Here is an 11,146-nt window from a genome sequence, read left to right as displayed (position 1 = left end):
GAAGTGGGCCGGTGGTACCAGTGTTTTCTAGGTTCCCCACACAGTAGATAAACCATCGAAGTAGTAATGCAATGGGGTGTTCGAATGCGCTGATGTCCAGATACTCTTCTTTTCGTCTGAATGGCAGTGAGTCTTGCGATGCCAGGCCTAGAGTCGTACTAGTGGCTGATGTAGTTGGTCTGTACTGTTTCACCTGTACTCCCGATGCTGCGAGGGTCGTGATTCGGTCGGCGGTTACAGATCAAAAGCCATTAAGCCTCTCTGTTTTGCCGCGAACGCTGGCTGAACTTTCAATTGGACAGCAAGTCGATAGAAACGCCCTCCAAGCTGCCATTGCCATCACTCTCCCACCGTCGCAGGACCCTGCAGCCATCGCGACGACGCCTCGGAAACATGGTTGGGTCGTCGGTGGCAATGCCATGCCGAATCAGGCAAGTCCAGGCGACCCGATAAGCCGTTATCGCCCAGCGGACTTTTACCCGCCGACGATAACAACAGCTCTATCTTGCGTTGTTGCGAAAGGCATGATATCTGATGAGCTCTCTGGGGTCAGTGGAGTTTTTCTGAATGCCGATGCCGGAAGCCATGTGGTTTTGCGGCCATTAAACTCTATGGCAAGCCCATCGCTGAAGCCGCACCCCGGGCTGGAACTCCTAGCCGAAGTATACAACGATCATCGATCCGGTAATGAAAGAAGTCATCTGGCTTCCCCGGGCAGTACCCCGCGATTTACATGGATTGAGTAATACGAAACGATATGGTTCAGCCAGTCAGGCAGCAGGATTCATTTTCGGTCGCCGATACGGCAGGGAATCGGGCGAGCGGTGGTCCACAACTGAGCTTGTTGGGCAAGCAATGGTGGATATCTCAAGGATGCCAAACGGGGCTTGCGGAATCTTGGGGCGCTTCCTCGTGCCCCCGATCTCCATGTAATAGAGTCGATCCGGGTGGGTTCCTCCGAGAGCTGGCCTAGCTCGATGTCCGCTATTGGTCTACATCGCCGCTTGGTTCCTAGTATCTCCTTGTCTTTCCTATCTGGGGGAGACCTTCCTGGAAGCTGGCAGACTCATTATGCTGGAGTCATGATAGATCACCATTGATGGGCCTGAAATGCGGGGTGGCTATTTCTATGACACGTTGATTTGCGTGAACGAACAGCTAATATCATCTTCATCTCATCCTGCCTTTCACAATCGTAATAATGGTTCTCGAGGACCTGAACTATTTTGACCACACGCGGGAAGCTCGAAACTGCAGTGGTAGTCAGGTACCACTTCCCATGCCAAACCTATTTAGGCATTCGTAGCCAGCGCCTCCACACTAGCCTCCCTGCCCGAGCCGACATACGCGCTCTCAAGGGGCTAGTGCCCTGATCTCTGGCACCTGATTGTTTCAACAGAGCTTCATTTTGTCTCAAGAATCAGGGATAGCAGTGCGTTGAGTACCCCACGGGGTTTTTTTCATGGCTGTTGTCAGCTGATGTTCCTTTTTCGCTCTCTGAGGCACTACTCGCTTGGTGGCCAAGAGGATGTCGCTTCGAAGTACCTATGCACTTCGATCATGATCAATTGTAACCTGCCATCCTCAATGAATATGATTTGATGAATAGATATCGGTTCAAAGGTTTCTACCGACTCTAATTCTTGTTGCTGAAATATCCACCCGCCTCAATTGGCTCTTCCTTTTTCTATAATACCAGCGTAGTCGATCCCCTCGTAGAAAACGCTAGACAGGGATGGAAAAAAGGTACATTAGCCCTAATCCATGTTTAGTAATACAAGAGAAATATTCGCTTTCAGGATCGAGAATAGCGCTTGTGAGTATGGCGGTGTCGGGTGAGTTTAGTTTAGGTCTGTCGAAGCGAGGTCTGATTAGTTTCCAAATAACCCAAAGAAATCGCAACTTTCCATCGAGTTCTCCTAAATGATACGCTCTGTATCTCCACAGACATGAGTTTTTGGGGTCTATGCGAGTAACGAAGCTCGGTTCGAACAAAGCTTTTGAGATATAGCGGACTGGGTCAAACCCCCAGGCCGCCAGGATGCCAATGTTGATATATTCTAACTGGTCAAGAATTGGCTTCAGGGTAATAGGAAAGCAAAATGGGTTCGTATACTTGACGATATCGATAACGATGAACTTCCTTGGCCAACTCCAACTATAGGCCAGACGCAACTAGTGAAAGGCCTAACAAAGCCTCATTTCGAGTATTGCCGCGAGGCCAAAATGGACCTATGATTATTACGAGTCGGTCTAGATAGACTGCGTTGGAACTGGTCGACGAGAAGGATATTATTAATGTTCAACCGATGGAAGTATCAGAGGTACTTGGGCATAAGGAATAAAACCCTTCTTGAGAACTAGGACTTGATTCTCAAAGTATATAAGATGCGGATTTTCCGTGGAATGAGTTTTGTGTTTAACGCGGGGGTTGTCAGTGTAGCGGTTACGGTATTTCCCGAAGACGGCTTGACGCGCAGCTCCTTCGACCACAAACCTCTCTGTGCGGACATATCGTTGGTTGAAATCTGCATGACCGTCCTTGATACGGACAGCATCAATGCAGCCATAACCATTAGCAAAGGCATCCTCCTCATACAGAGGCGCCCATGCGAAATCCGGCATGCACTGGTAGAAGGTCCCGTCAATCTCAGGGGGAATTTCGCCTCTGACGATACAATTGCGTAATTTTCATCTTGAGTTTCAGCTCGGTGTCTAGCATGCTTGAAAACAGTGCTGGAACCTCATAGTCGCTTTCAGCAGCTAGACGGTGGCATGGTTGTTCTGGGTCCGAAGCGAGCCCAAACCAAGAAGACGAACCGATTCGACGATACCCTAAAGATCACCAGAAAGATTTCGAGATCTCTGTAGCAGCCAATTCTAACAATTCCTTATTAGGCACCGCTTTCCCGCTAGGCTCGTATAGCACTTCACTGAGTAGAACACTAGGGCGCACAGCAGGAACAAAACCTAAAGTTTTGTGCCTGACCTTTTCTAGCATAGCTCTCACAAGCGTGCTTCCCTACCTAAGGCGGCGACATTGCCTATTAGTTCTTAGAGACTAGATTAAAAATATATCTCCGTTATCTAGCTTAGTGTTCTAAATGCTAGACCCCTTCTTAACCGGTAGATCTTGAACTCAGGCTTTAAGCGGCCGTATCTATCGAAGAGATTAAATGCGAGCGTACGTTTCTTCGGTTGGCTGCTCTATAGCGAACTAAAAATTAGCGCGGATATCTTTATGTCTGATCAGTTTGCTATCGCAATATCCAACCTGTATCTCGTCCGAGTCGGTATCGCCTTAGTTGAATATAAGCCTATTAATCTACTCTAGCCTCTCAAATTCGGCAAATATATTATCCGCGGAGGTGTAGCTAGCGAAAGACATATAATCTGAGCTACCGTCGGGTATTTATTCTAAGATGTCGTCCGGTAAACCCTTATTCACAAGACGCTTATAGTATTTAGGAGGCGGTGTTAGTCTCGGATTATTGCGAGTACCTTTCGAGTCCGAGCGGAGTCGGACTTCGATCTTGAGGTTTCCTCGATATTGAGTTTGAGTAGGCTCCAAGCTAGGTGCTCTATTCTCAGAGGAAGGAGTGATTGTAGAATACAGCCCGAGAACAAATTGGTCGAGGTGATAGAGAAATATGTGAGGTGATATGCTTCCTGTTTGAAGAAGCTCCTTTATAAGCCCCTTAACCGACGTATACGGCTACCATAAGCTCAGTGATAGTTATACATGAAATGCGGTATGGAGAAACCAATACGGCTTTGATTGGCCATAAAATTTGATCTGTATGAGCGCGGCGGCTGCATTATGAGTCTTTCACGGGCTATAAGGACTTAGTGCCGCAGCCAACCCTGCCAGAAATCAAAATCACAGCCATTGGCCTGTTATTGCCACGGTTACAAGACGCTCACCGGAAAGTTGAGTGAGGAACTGTACCGATTCAACCTATCAAGAATTTCATCACGTTTGAATAACGCCGATTTCTTGGCGGAAGGAACATAGTAAAAGGGTCTGGTAGTCTCTCTAGTAGGTTGTCTAATTTTAAATTGGAACTTCCGTTGAATCATGTGATCCGAGCGTTCAATTTGGACCCCAACTCTGTTCAAGCTCCTCCCAAAGACAAGGGTGAATGTGAGAAAGCCCGTCTCCGCCACTAAGCGAAATGGATATCTGGAATCATCACAGCAGAGCAGCCATTGCAGCAGCAACCACAGCAGCGCCGTAATGAAAGCACCTGCGAGTCCAGCGACAGCACCGCCAGATGTTGTAGTTGCCTGAGTAGTCGTAAGCTTGCTCAGTCCTCCGGTTACTGTCAACTGGTAGTATGAATTGGAAAATGGCTCTGTCGTGTAAGTCGCCTTGCTGGAGGTGGAAAGCTCATACTTCCCTCCGTCCAGCGACCCACTCATGCCTGCACTCATAGTGCAGCTGGCCAACTCAGTTGAGGATTTCGGAGAGCACTCGTAAGACTGAGTGACAATAATATCGTAACTGGTTGTTTCTTCCGAGGTCGAGGCGATATATTTCCCGGTGGAGCTCACTGTCTCTGGGCTTTGGATGATCGTCCACGATGTGGGATAGTTGCAATCCGTCTTGGGGGCGTCTTTCAAACAACCGACATGGTATGTGGCAGGTTTGGTGTTGATAGCAACGACACTAGCGGCCATTGTCTAACCGCCGTACTGGAGCAGGCCTGCATCTCATGGAGGAGAGAAGGAGCCAATGATGGTGCTGCTGGAATCGTCTGCTTCAGCACCAAGAGCATCGAGGGCTGCGGCGAGGAAAAAGGATTCACGCATGTTGACGGTATTCGGCCCTTGACATACGACGAATTTGGAAATGTAAGCAACGTGGGAAAGAGAGGCTGAAAGGCAGTGGACAGACCTGTTCCTTCAAATAGACATGTTTAGCAGGAGTAGGAACCCTCACTTTTTGCCCAACATGCTATATAAGTGTTAGTGCACTTCTTAGCTATCAAGATGTATGTTACCTTAGGATGGATTTCTGAGACATCTTGAGGCTGAACACACACGAGCCCTGCAAATAATACCGCGCGGCGGCAAAAATGACTAGCTATCATGGAGACCAGCTCCGCCCGGAACGCGCGATGCAATATTTTGGACAGAGCTGTTATTCGTCAAGTGTACTGTTAAGATGGAGTTGAATTTCCGCCGAAAAACTTGTTAACCGGACATGTGGATGGTTGAAGGGCACCTAGTGACAGGATGAGACTTTCATTGTAAGTTGGAAACCTAATCTTCACTACCCAGCTTGTATTCTGCTCACTCAGGAAAGGAAATGGAAAGCCAGAGTGTGAAGAAGGTTGTGGCCTCCATTCCTTCCAGCCACTGGCCGCCAGAAGATCACCGGTTGAGCCGAATCCCTCACTGGCCAACAACACAAATGTCAGGCTTGCACGGCCACTGGATGCCGAGGCACCGACTCTAGATCTCATGGTTCCGCAGGTTATTAATGAGCCCGTATGATTTCGATTGTGGTTATATTGCCATTGGAAATTTTGTGAATTTCTAGTCAGAGCCTCTGGTCTATCCTCTCTACCGAAAAGATAGAATAAAAAATAAAAATGGGCCACTGGGGCAGGCATTAGAGGCCTTCACATTCGAGTTGCAAGACGGGGCGCTCTTGGAGCCTTTATATCGCTTTACCCTATAAAGTACGGCTACTGAGCCTCTGTGTTCTGTCCAGCGGGTTCCTGCATTTAATTAGCGCGAATTGGCGACACGGTAGGAGTTGGGATAGGTGGGTGGTAGCAGTTATGACGATTTCTTTCTGGGTGGGATGGCTCAGACCCAGACGGACTTCTCCCCTTGCTCGCTCATCAAACGCTATTCGGGTTTGCAGCATCTTACAAAAGGAACAGACCGTCCCACGGTATGTCAAAGTACGGGTTAGGTGCATAATTATCAAGGCAATGATCCCGACAATAATATCGACGCCATAATCTTGGTCCACAATATAGTTCCCATTCTTGCGCTTTTCGCTGTTTTTCTACGGCTCTACGCTACAAGATACACTGGACGTGCACTACAGGTCAATGACTATGTAGCGCTTGTGACTGCGCCTCTTATACTGATCCGGGTTACCCTTGTGATTGTGTGTAGATCTTTCTCAGACTTATGTAATTGTATTTTCGCTTAATTTCCCGGTTTTGTGCAATAGAGGCACGGCGGGGACTCGGGGTGAATGTGGGATATATCCCGCCTCAAAACGCTGTTCCATTCAGCAAGGTACGAAGACCCGAGACTCTTGAAATTGAATCTCGATTGTTCACTTATACGCGCCCTCGAAGATCCAATATGCCGATCGGCAGATCTACACTGTTGCTTCTTCATTGAAAATTGTCTTTTTGGCTTCATACTTGAATATTGGAGGTTTCATCAAATCATACAAAGCCATTATTGTCACGACCCTCGTCTCTGTGACTGTCAACCAAACCTTATTTACATTCATTGTCGTCTTTACATTGAACCAGGGCGCTCTACGGAAAGCCTGAAAATGCAGGCAGGATGAGATAGGTCGGCGAACAGACCAACAAACCACCACACACCACGATGGAGGAAGCCTCCCAAAAGGGAAAGCAGAAGCAGATGAAGCCAAGAGAGTGGGAAAAGTTGATTCTCTCCCTATCGGAGACGCGAAGCTATATCCTGTAAAGACTGCTTACTAGGAAAGATATTCTCCAATCAGAGATCTCCCTAGTGTTGGCCATTTCCCCACTGCAACATATACATCCGTGTCTAAGATCTGCAACCCGTCAATTTAGGGGCACGTGTTGTTGATGGTGTGAGCCTTTCCTGCGCCGTTACAGGTATGTTTGCCTCCACTGAGTGGGTCTTTCTTCATTGGAAGACGTTCCAAGTAACGGGTATTGTTTTTGGCCCCATCGTTATCTTGCTCTGTTGTCCGTCTTCTGGAAGCTTTCCTTGCAGCTCAAACAGAAGTTATTGTCAGAAACACCCCTCGTTACGCTTTTACGCGTGCTAGACTGATGTGGCCCAGATAATTCTGGCGTGCATCTTCGCTATCGGTTCCTTCATCACCGGTATCCCAATTATTCGAATACCGCTGTTGACAACCTCAAGATCTATATTAACAGCTAGGCTACTATCATATGGTCCACGATCAAATTCAGCCTTGGGGTAAGACTATACTGCCTAAAAGAATCACTCTTATCACTGACTGAGCCGGTAATCATATTCTGTATACTGACATACGGCTTCCGTGCGACGGTGGTTGATGTTGACCCTAACGGAGTGTTGAAAATTCGTAATCAAGCATAGAGCCCTAGGTAGAATTGATCACAAGCATGCCTAGTTGCCAGCCCGCTCAAGGCGCCTCTAGCCTTATTCTCCGTCAGTTTGTAATAATGTAGCCCCTTATTTTGAACAACTTTCGTACTCAATCTATCTTATGATGCTCGGTAGGAGTCAGCCCTAATAATGATCTTTCCAATACCATCTTGCATGTAAATCCCCGTGGTACTTCGTGACCACGCGTCTCTTTATCAACCCCTAAAGAGATATTTTCTGTGCGTGCAACTTCATATTTTGCACTAGCCAATTTCGGTAAGTTTTCCTTTTCTCCATTGGAGGAGATTCAGGATCCGTCCGGAGTCATGGTGCGGGGTAATACCCGTCCGGGGTAAAGCTGACCGAGCCCCGGGCCCCCCGAGCTCATAACCCGCAGGGCGGGATGACACCGAGCCGTGTCCGACTCTGGGATTGGTCAGGTTCTTTAAAGATCGCAAATATTTATCTTGGCCTCCTGCACCTCGGGTTATCCGGTATTATTCTACCACGGTGAGAGAGATCAAGCATCGTGTTCGGAGCCCACCCTTCGAAGACATTCTAAATAATGGGTCCCGTTTGCTGAACATTATCTGCCCGTGGGTGCTCGATATCCGGAGTCAAGGACAGCGCTAACTAAGGATTAGCGCTTATCCTCTCCCAGCTGCTCGGTTAAATGGACTCGCTCCCGATGATAGGCTCAACCGAATTGAACCACTGTAACAGGAGCACAGGCATGACTCTCGCCCTAACTCGTGGCCCCCTGCGATCCAAACTAGGAAATTCCCCGGCGATTAGAACGCCACATCCAGACCCCACACCACCACCGTACCACCCCGGAAATGAACCAGTTCATTTTCTCTTGGTCAGTAACCTATCAAACTACTTCGTTCGACAAGGGGGCCACTCGTAATCAAGTGGCGCTGCTGCCGTAGTGCCCGGGAAAATGGACCAGGAGGTCAAGGTCTGGAAGAAGCTTCGCTCAATTGAGCTAAGATCGGGATCTCACCATCACGCGCGTGTTGGCACAGGTATAAAGATTCTGAAACCCCCCCAGTCGTGCCTGCCTCTCTTTCATCCACCCGTTTCGCTCATAAATCGTCAACATGAGTAGCGACCTCACAGAGAAGCAGACCACAGCGTCGGAGATCGAGGCCCAGCCCGCCTCCCTAGGCGGCGCTCTTCACGATGTCAGCGAGAAAGTCGACTACGACAGAACGGGCGCCATCGATGCCGAGGAGGTCGAACATAGAATGACTGTGCTTCAGGCTGTCAAGGCCTATCCTGCTGCCAGCTGGTGGGCATTCGTGATGTCATGCACCATTGTAAGCTCTTGCCAACATGACAGGCAGATCATTTCTCTAAAGTGGCGATAGATCATGGAGTCATACTGTGTTTTCTTGATGGGCCAGTTCATAGCCACAGCAAGATTCGCCCAGGACTTTGGTGTATGGAGCGAGAAATCAGGAGAGTACATTATCGTCGCTTCGTGGCAGTCCGCATTCCAGTGCAGCGGGCCACTCGGTGCCTTCATCGGTGTTTTCGTCGCGGGTCCCATTACCAGTTGGATTGGATATCGATGGGCAACCATTGGCGGTCTCATGTGCTTGAATGCCTTCATCTTCGTCTTTTATTTCGGTAACAGCCAGGGCATGTTTTTCGCGGCCCAGATCCTGGAAGGCATCCCGTGGGGCATTTTTATCGCCAATGCACCCGCCTACTGTGCCGAAATTGTGCCAATGAGATTGAGAGCTCCGGCGACGCAGATGTTGCAGATGTTCTGGGCGATTGGATCAATCATTGTCGGCGGTATTACTTACCACTACCAATCTAAGAATGACTCGTCCGCCTACAGGTTCGTCCGCTTCCATCGCTGCCATCGAGGAGCACTGTACTAACAGGCATCACAGAGTTCCCATTGCACTCCAGTGGATGTTCCCTACCCCCCTCGCTATTCTACTCTTCTTTGCGCCTGAATCGCCCTGGTGGCTGGTACGAAAGGGCCGTCTGGCTGAGGCAGAGAAGGCTGTCAAACGTCTTGGACGCGCGAGTGCAAATGATAATCCCGCTGACGCAGTCGCAATGATGCGTCGCACGATAGAACTCGAGAAAACCGAGAAGAAGCCCACCCTCGCTGAACTGTGGAAGGGTACCGATCGCTACCGCACATTGATCGTGTGCTGTGTGTACGCGTCTCAGAATCTGACGGGCAATCTGATCGCTAACCAAGCGACCTACTTTTTCAAACGTGAGTCCAGCTATTTCCTGCAACCTCATAGTAGACTAACACCAGATCAGAGGCCGGCATGTCAGAAAACACCGCATTTGCACTTGGTCTCATCACTTCTGCCCTCCAATGGATAATGGTGATGCTCTCTTGGATCCTCACCACGTATCTCGGCCGACGCACCATTTATGTCTATGGTCAATTGATCGCCACCATCTTCTTGATCGCGCTCGGTATTGCGGGTTCATGTGGCACTGGTAATGCGGTCAACAATGCGGTAGCATCACTTGGCTTGATCGTCTCCGTCCTGTTCTGCTTGGGACCCGCCCCTGCCTCATGGGTCATCATCGGCGAGACATCTTCCGTTCGTCTCAGGCCGTTGACAACCGGTATTGGACGAGGTGCCTATTACTTGGTCAATATTCCTTGCATCTTCCTTTCCAGCTACTGTCTCAACTCTGATAAGTGGAACCTGGGCGGCAAGACCGGCTACGTCTGGGCTGGTACCGCCTTGGTCTGCACCGCCATGTCTTGGCTCTGGGTCCCAGAGATGAAGAACAGGTCCTTCCGTGAGATCGACATTCTGTTCAACCGTCATGTCCCGGCTCGCAAATGGAAGCAGACAGCCATCGATATTCGCGATGATGAGTAGATTGAAATTGGGTGTACTCCGTGTATAGGAATAAGTGGTGGAAATGAGTTCCTTACTTGCCGGAGTCTTCAGTCTTGCCGGAGCCCCTTACGGCTCTAAATCAATATGTATTCCAGGAGGCTCTTCCCTAATCAGAGATTTTTATATAACAACAGTCTCAAGCTCTCGGTACTCTAAAGGTACTCTACAGACACTATGTGATCATAGAAGACTATCTTCCGACGTACTTCCTCGCCGTAACGTTTACATGTAGAAGTTCCTGCTAGACATCACCAAAGCCCACGCCGGCCTGACCCCAACCCAACCCAACCCACGAATAGGTTACGCTTTAGGCCCGGTCCTTTGGCCTATAAGCCTTTTTTAGGCCCTAAAAAAGTAAATATAGTAGTATCTCGGAACTACGTATATATTTTATATAGTTTTCGCTTGTAGTTTTCTATATTTCCCTTAATTTATTCTCTAATAAAGGCCTAAATTTCAAGGTATTTATTTAGTAAGCTTACTAAAAACCGTATTTAGTTATAGGAAAGGCAAGCTCTTAGGGACTTGGCTAACCAGACTATTGATGTCATTTCAAACAATATTTCATTTCCCGACCAGGCTTCCTATCATGATACGATAGCGCATATTAATCCTTCACTTGAGCGCCGATCTTCAAGAATTAAGTCTAATATCGTCGACATGAGCAGCACCACTTAGCATCGTGTTATCTTCCTAGCAAAATGTGGAGGAGATTTATAGACTTGCACAGATCTGCGTTAGTCAATCCACCCATCGTACCTTCTTCGCTATATTGAAAAAAGAATATTTCCGCGTGAGAGGCACCTTGCGAGGTTGGTTCAGTGTTTGGATGTATTCTCATTGTGACTGTCATAGAGTGAGTACCCTTCACTAGCACACACGGATGTATATTTAATATAGGAATCACAGCGCGAGAAGCTTGATGA

General features: G+C 48.5%; 5 protein-coding genes across 5 annotated transcripts; 2 read left to right on the top strand and 3 right to left on the bottom strand.

Annotated features, from left to right (window-relative positions):
* Nucleotides 1–92: 92 nt before the first annotated feature.
* Nucleotides 93–746, top strand: N7462_001334 (uncharacterized protein; the record flags this gene model as incomplete). The annotated part of the gene is made up of 1 exon (XM_057073060.1): nt 93–746. One exon carries the CDS (start codon nt 93–95, stop codon nt 744–746), a length of 654 nt encoding a protein of 217 aa, XP_056936701.1.
* A 1,549-nt stretch (nt 747–2,295) lies between these two features.
* N7462_001333 (carotenoid oxygenase) lies at nt 2,296–2,625 on the bottom strand (the record flags this gene model as incomplete). The annotated part of the gene is made up of 1 exon (XM_057073059.1): nt 2,296–2,625. The coding sequence occupies one exon, from the start codon at nt 2,623–2,625 to the stop codon at nt 2,296–2,298; it is 330 nt and encodes a 109-aa protein (XP_056936700.1).
* Nucleotides 2,626–3,909: 1,284 nt separating this feature from the next.
* N7462_001332 (uncharacterized protein) lies at nt 3,910–4,680 on the bottom strand (the record flags this gene model as incomplete). The annotated part of the gene is made up of 1 exon (XM_057073058.1): nt 3,910–4,680. One exon carries the CDS (start codon nt 4,678–4,680, stop codon nt 3,910–3,912), a length of 771 nt encoding a protein of 256 aa, XP_056936699.1.
* A 33-nt stretch (nt 4,681–4,713) lies between these two features.
* On the bottom strand, nt 4,714–5,026 carry N7462_001331 (uncharacterized protein; the record flags this gene model as incomplete). Its single annotated transcript, XM_057073057.1, has 2 exons — nt 4,714–4,897; nt 5,004–5,026. 2 exons carry the CDS (start codon nt 5,024–5,026, stop codon nt 4,714–4,716), a joined length of 207 nt encoding a protein of 68 aa, XP_056936698.1.
* A 3,400-nt stretch (nt 5,027–8,426) lies between these two features.
* On the top strand, nt 8,427–10,199 carry N7462_001330 (putative MFS maltose transporter; the record flags this gene model as incomplete). The annotated part of the gene is made up of 4 exons (XM_057073056.1): nt 8,427–8,645; nt 8,697–9,175; nt 9,231–9,568; nt 9,619–10,199. The coding sequence occupies 4 exons, from the start codon at nt 8,427–8,429 to the stop codon at nt 10,197–10,199; spliced, it is 1,617 nt and encodes a 538-aa protein (XP_056936697.1).
* Nucleotides 10,200–11,146: the final 947 nt, after the last annotated feature.

The sequence above is a fragment of the Penicillium macrosclerotiorum genome (assembly GCF_028827735.1).
Source record: "Penicillium macrosclerotiorum strain IBT 26536 chromosome Unknown utg000002l_segment0_segment0, whole genome shotgun sequence".
Taxonomy (NCBI): Eukaryota; Fungi; Ascomycota; class Eurotiomycetes; order Eurotiales; family Aspergillaceae; genus Penicillium; species Penicillium macrosclerotiorum.
Note: the sequence above shows the minus strand (reverse complement) of the source record. Positions and strands in the feature narration are given on the sequence as shown.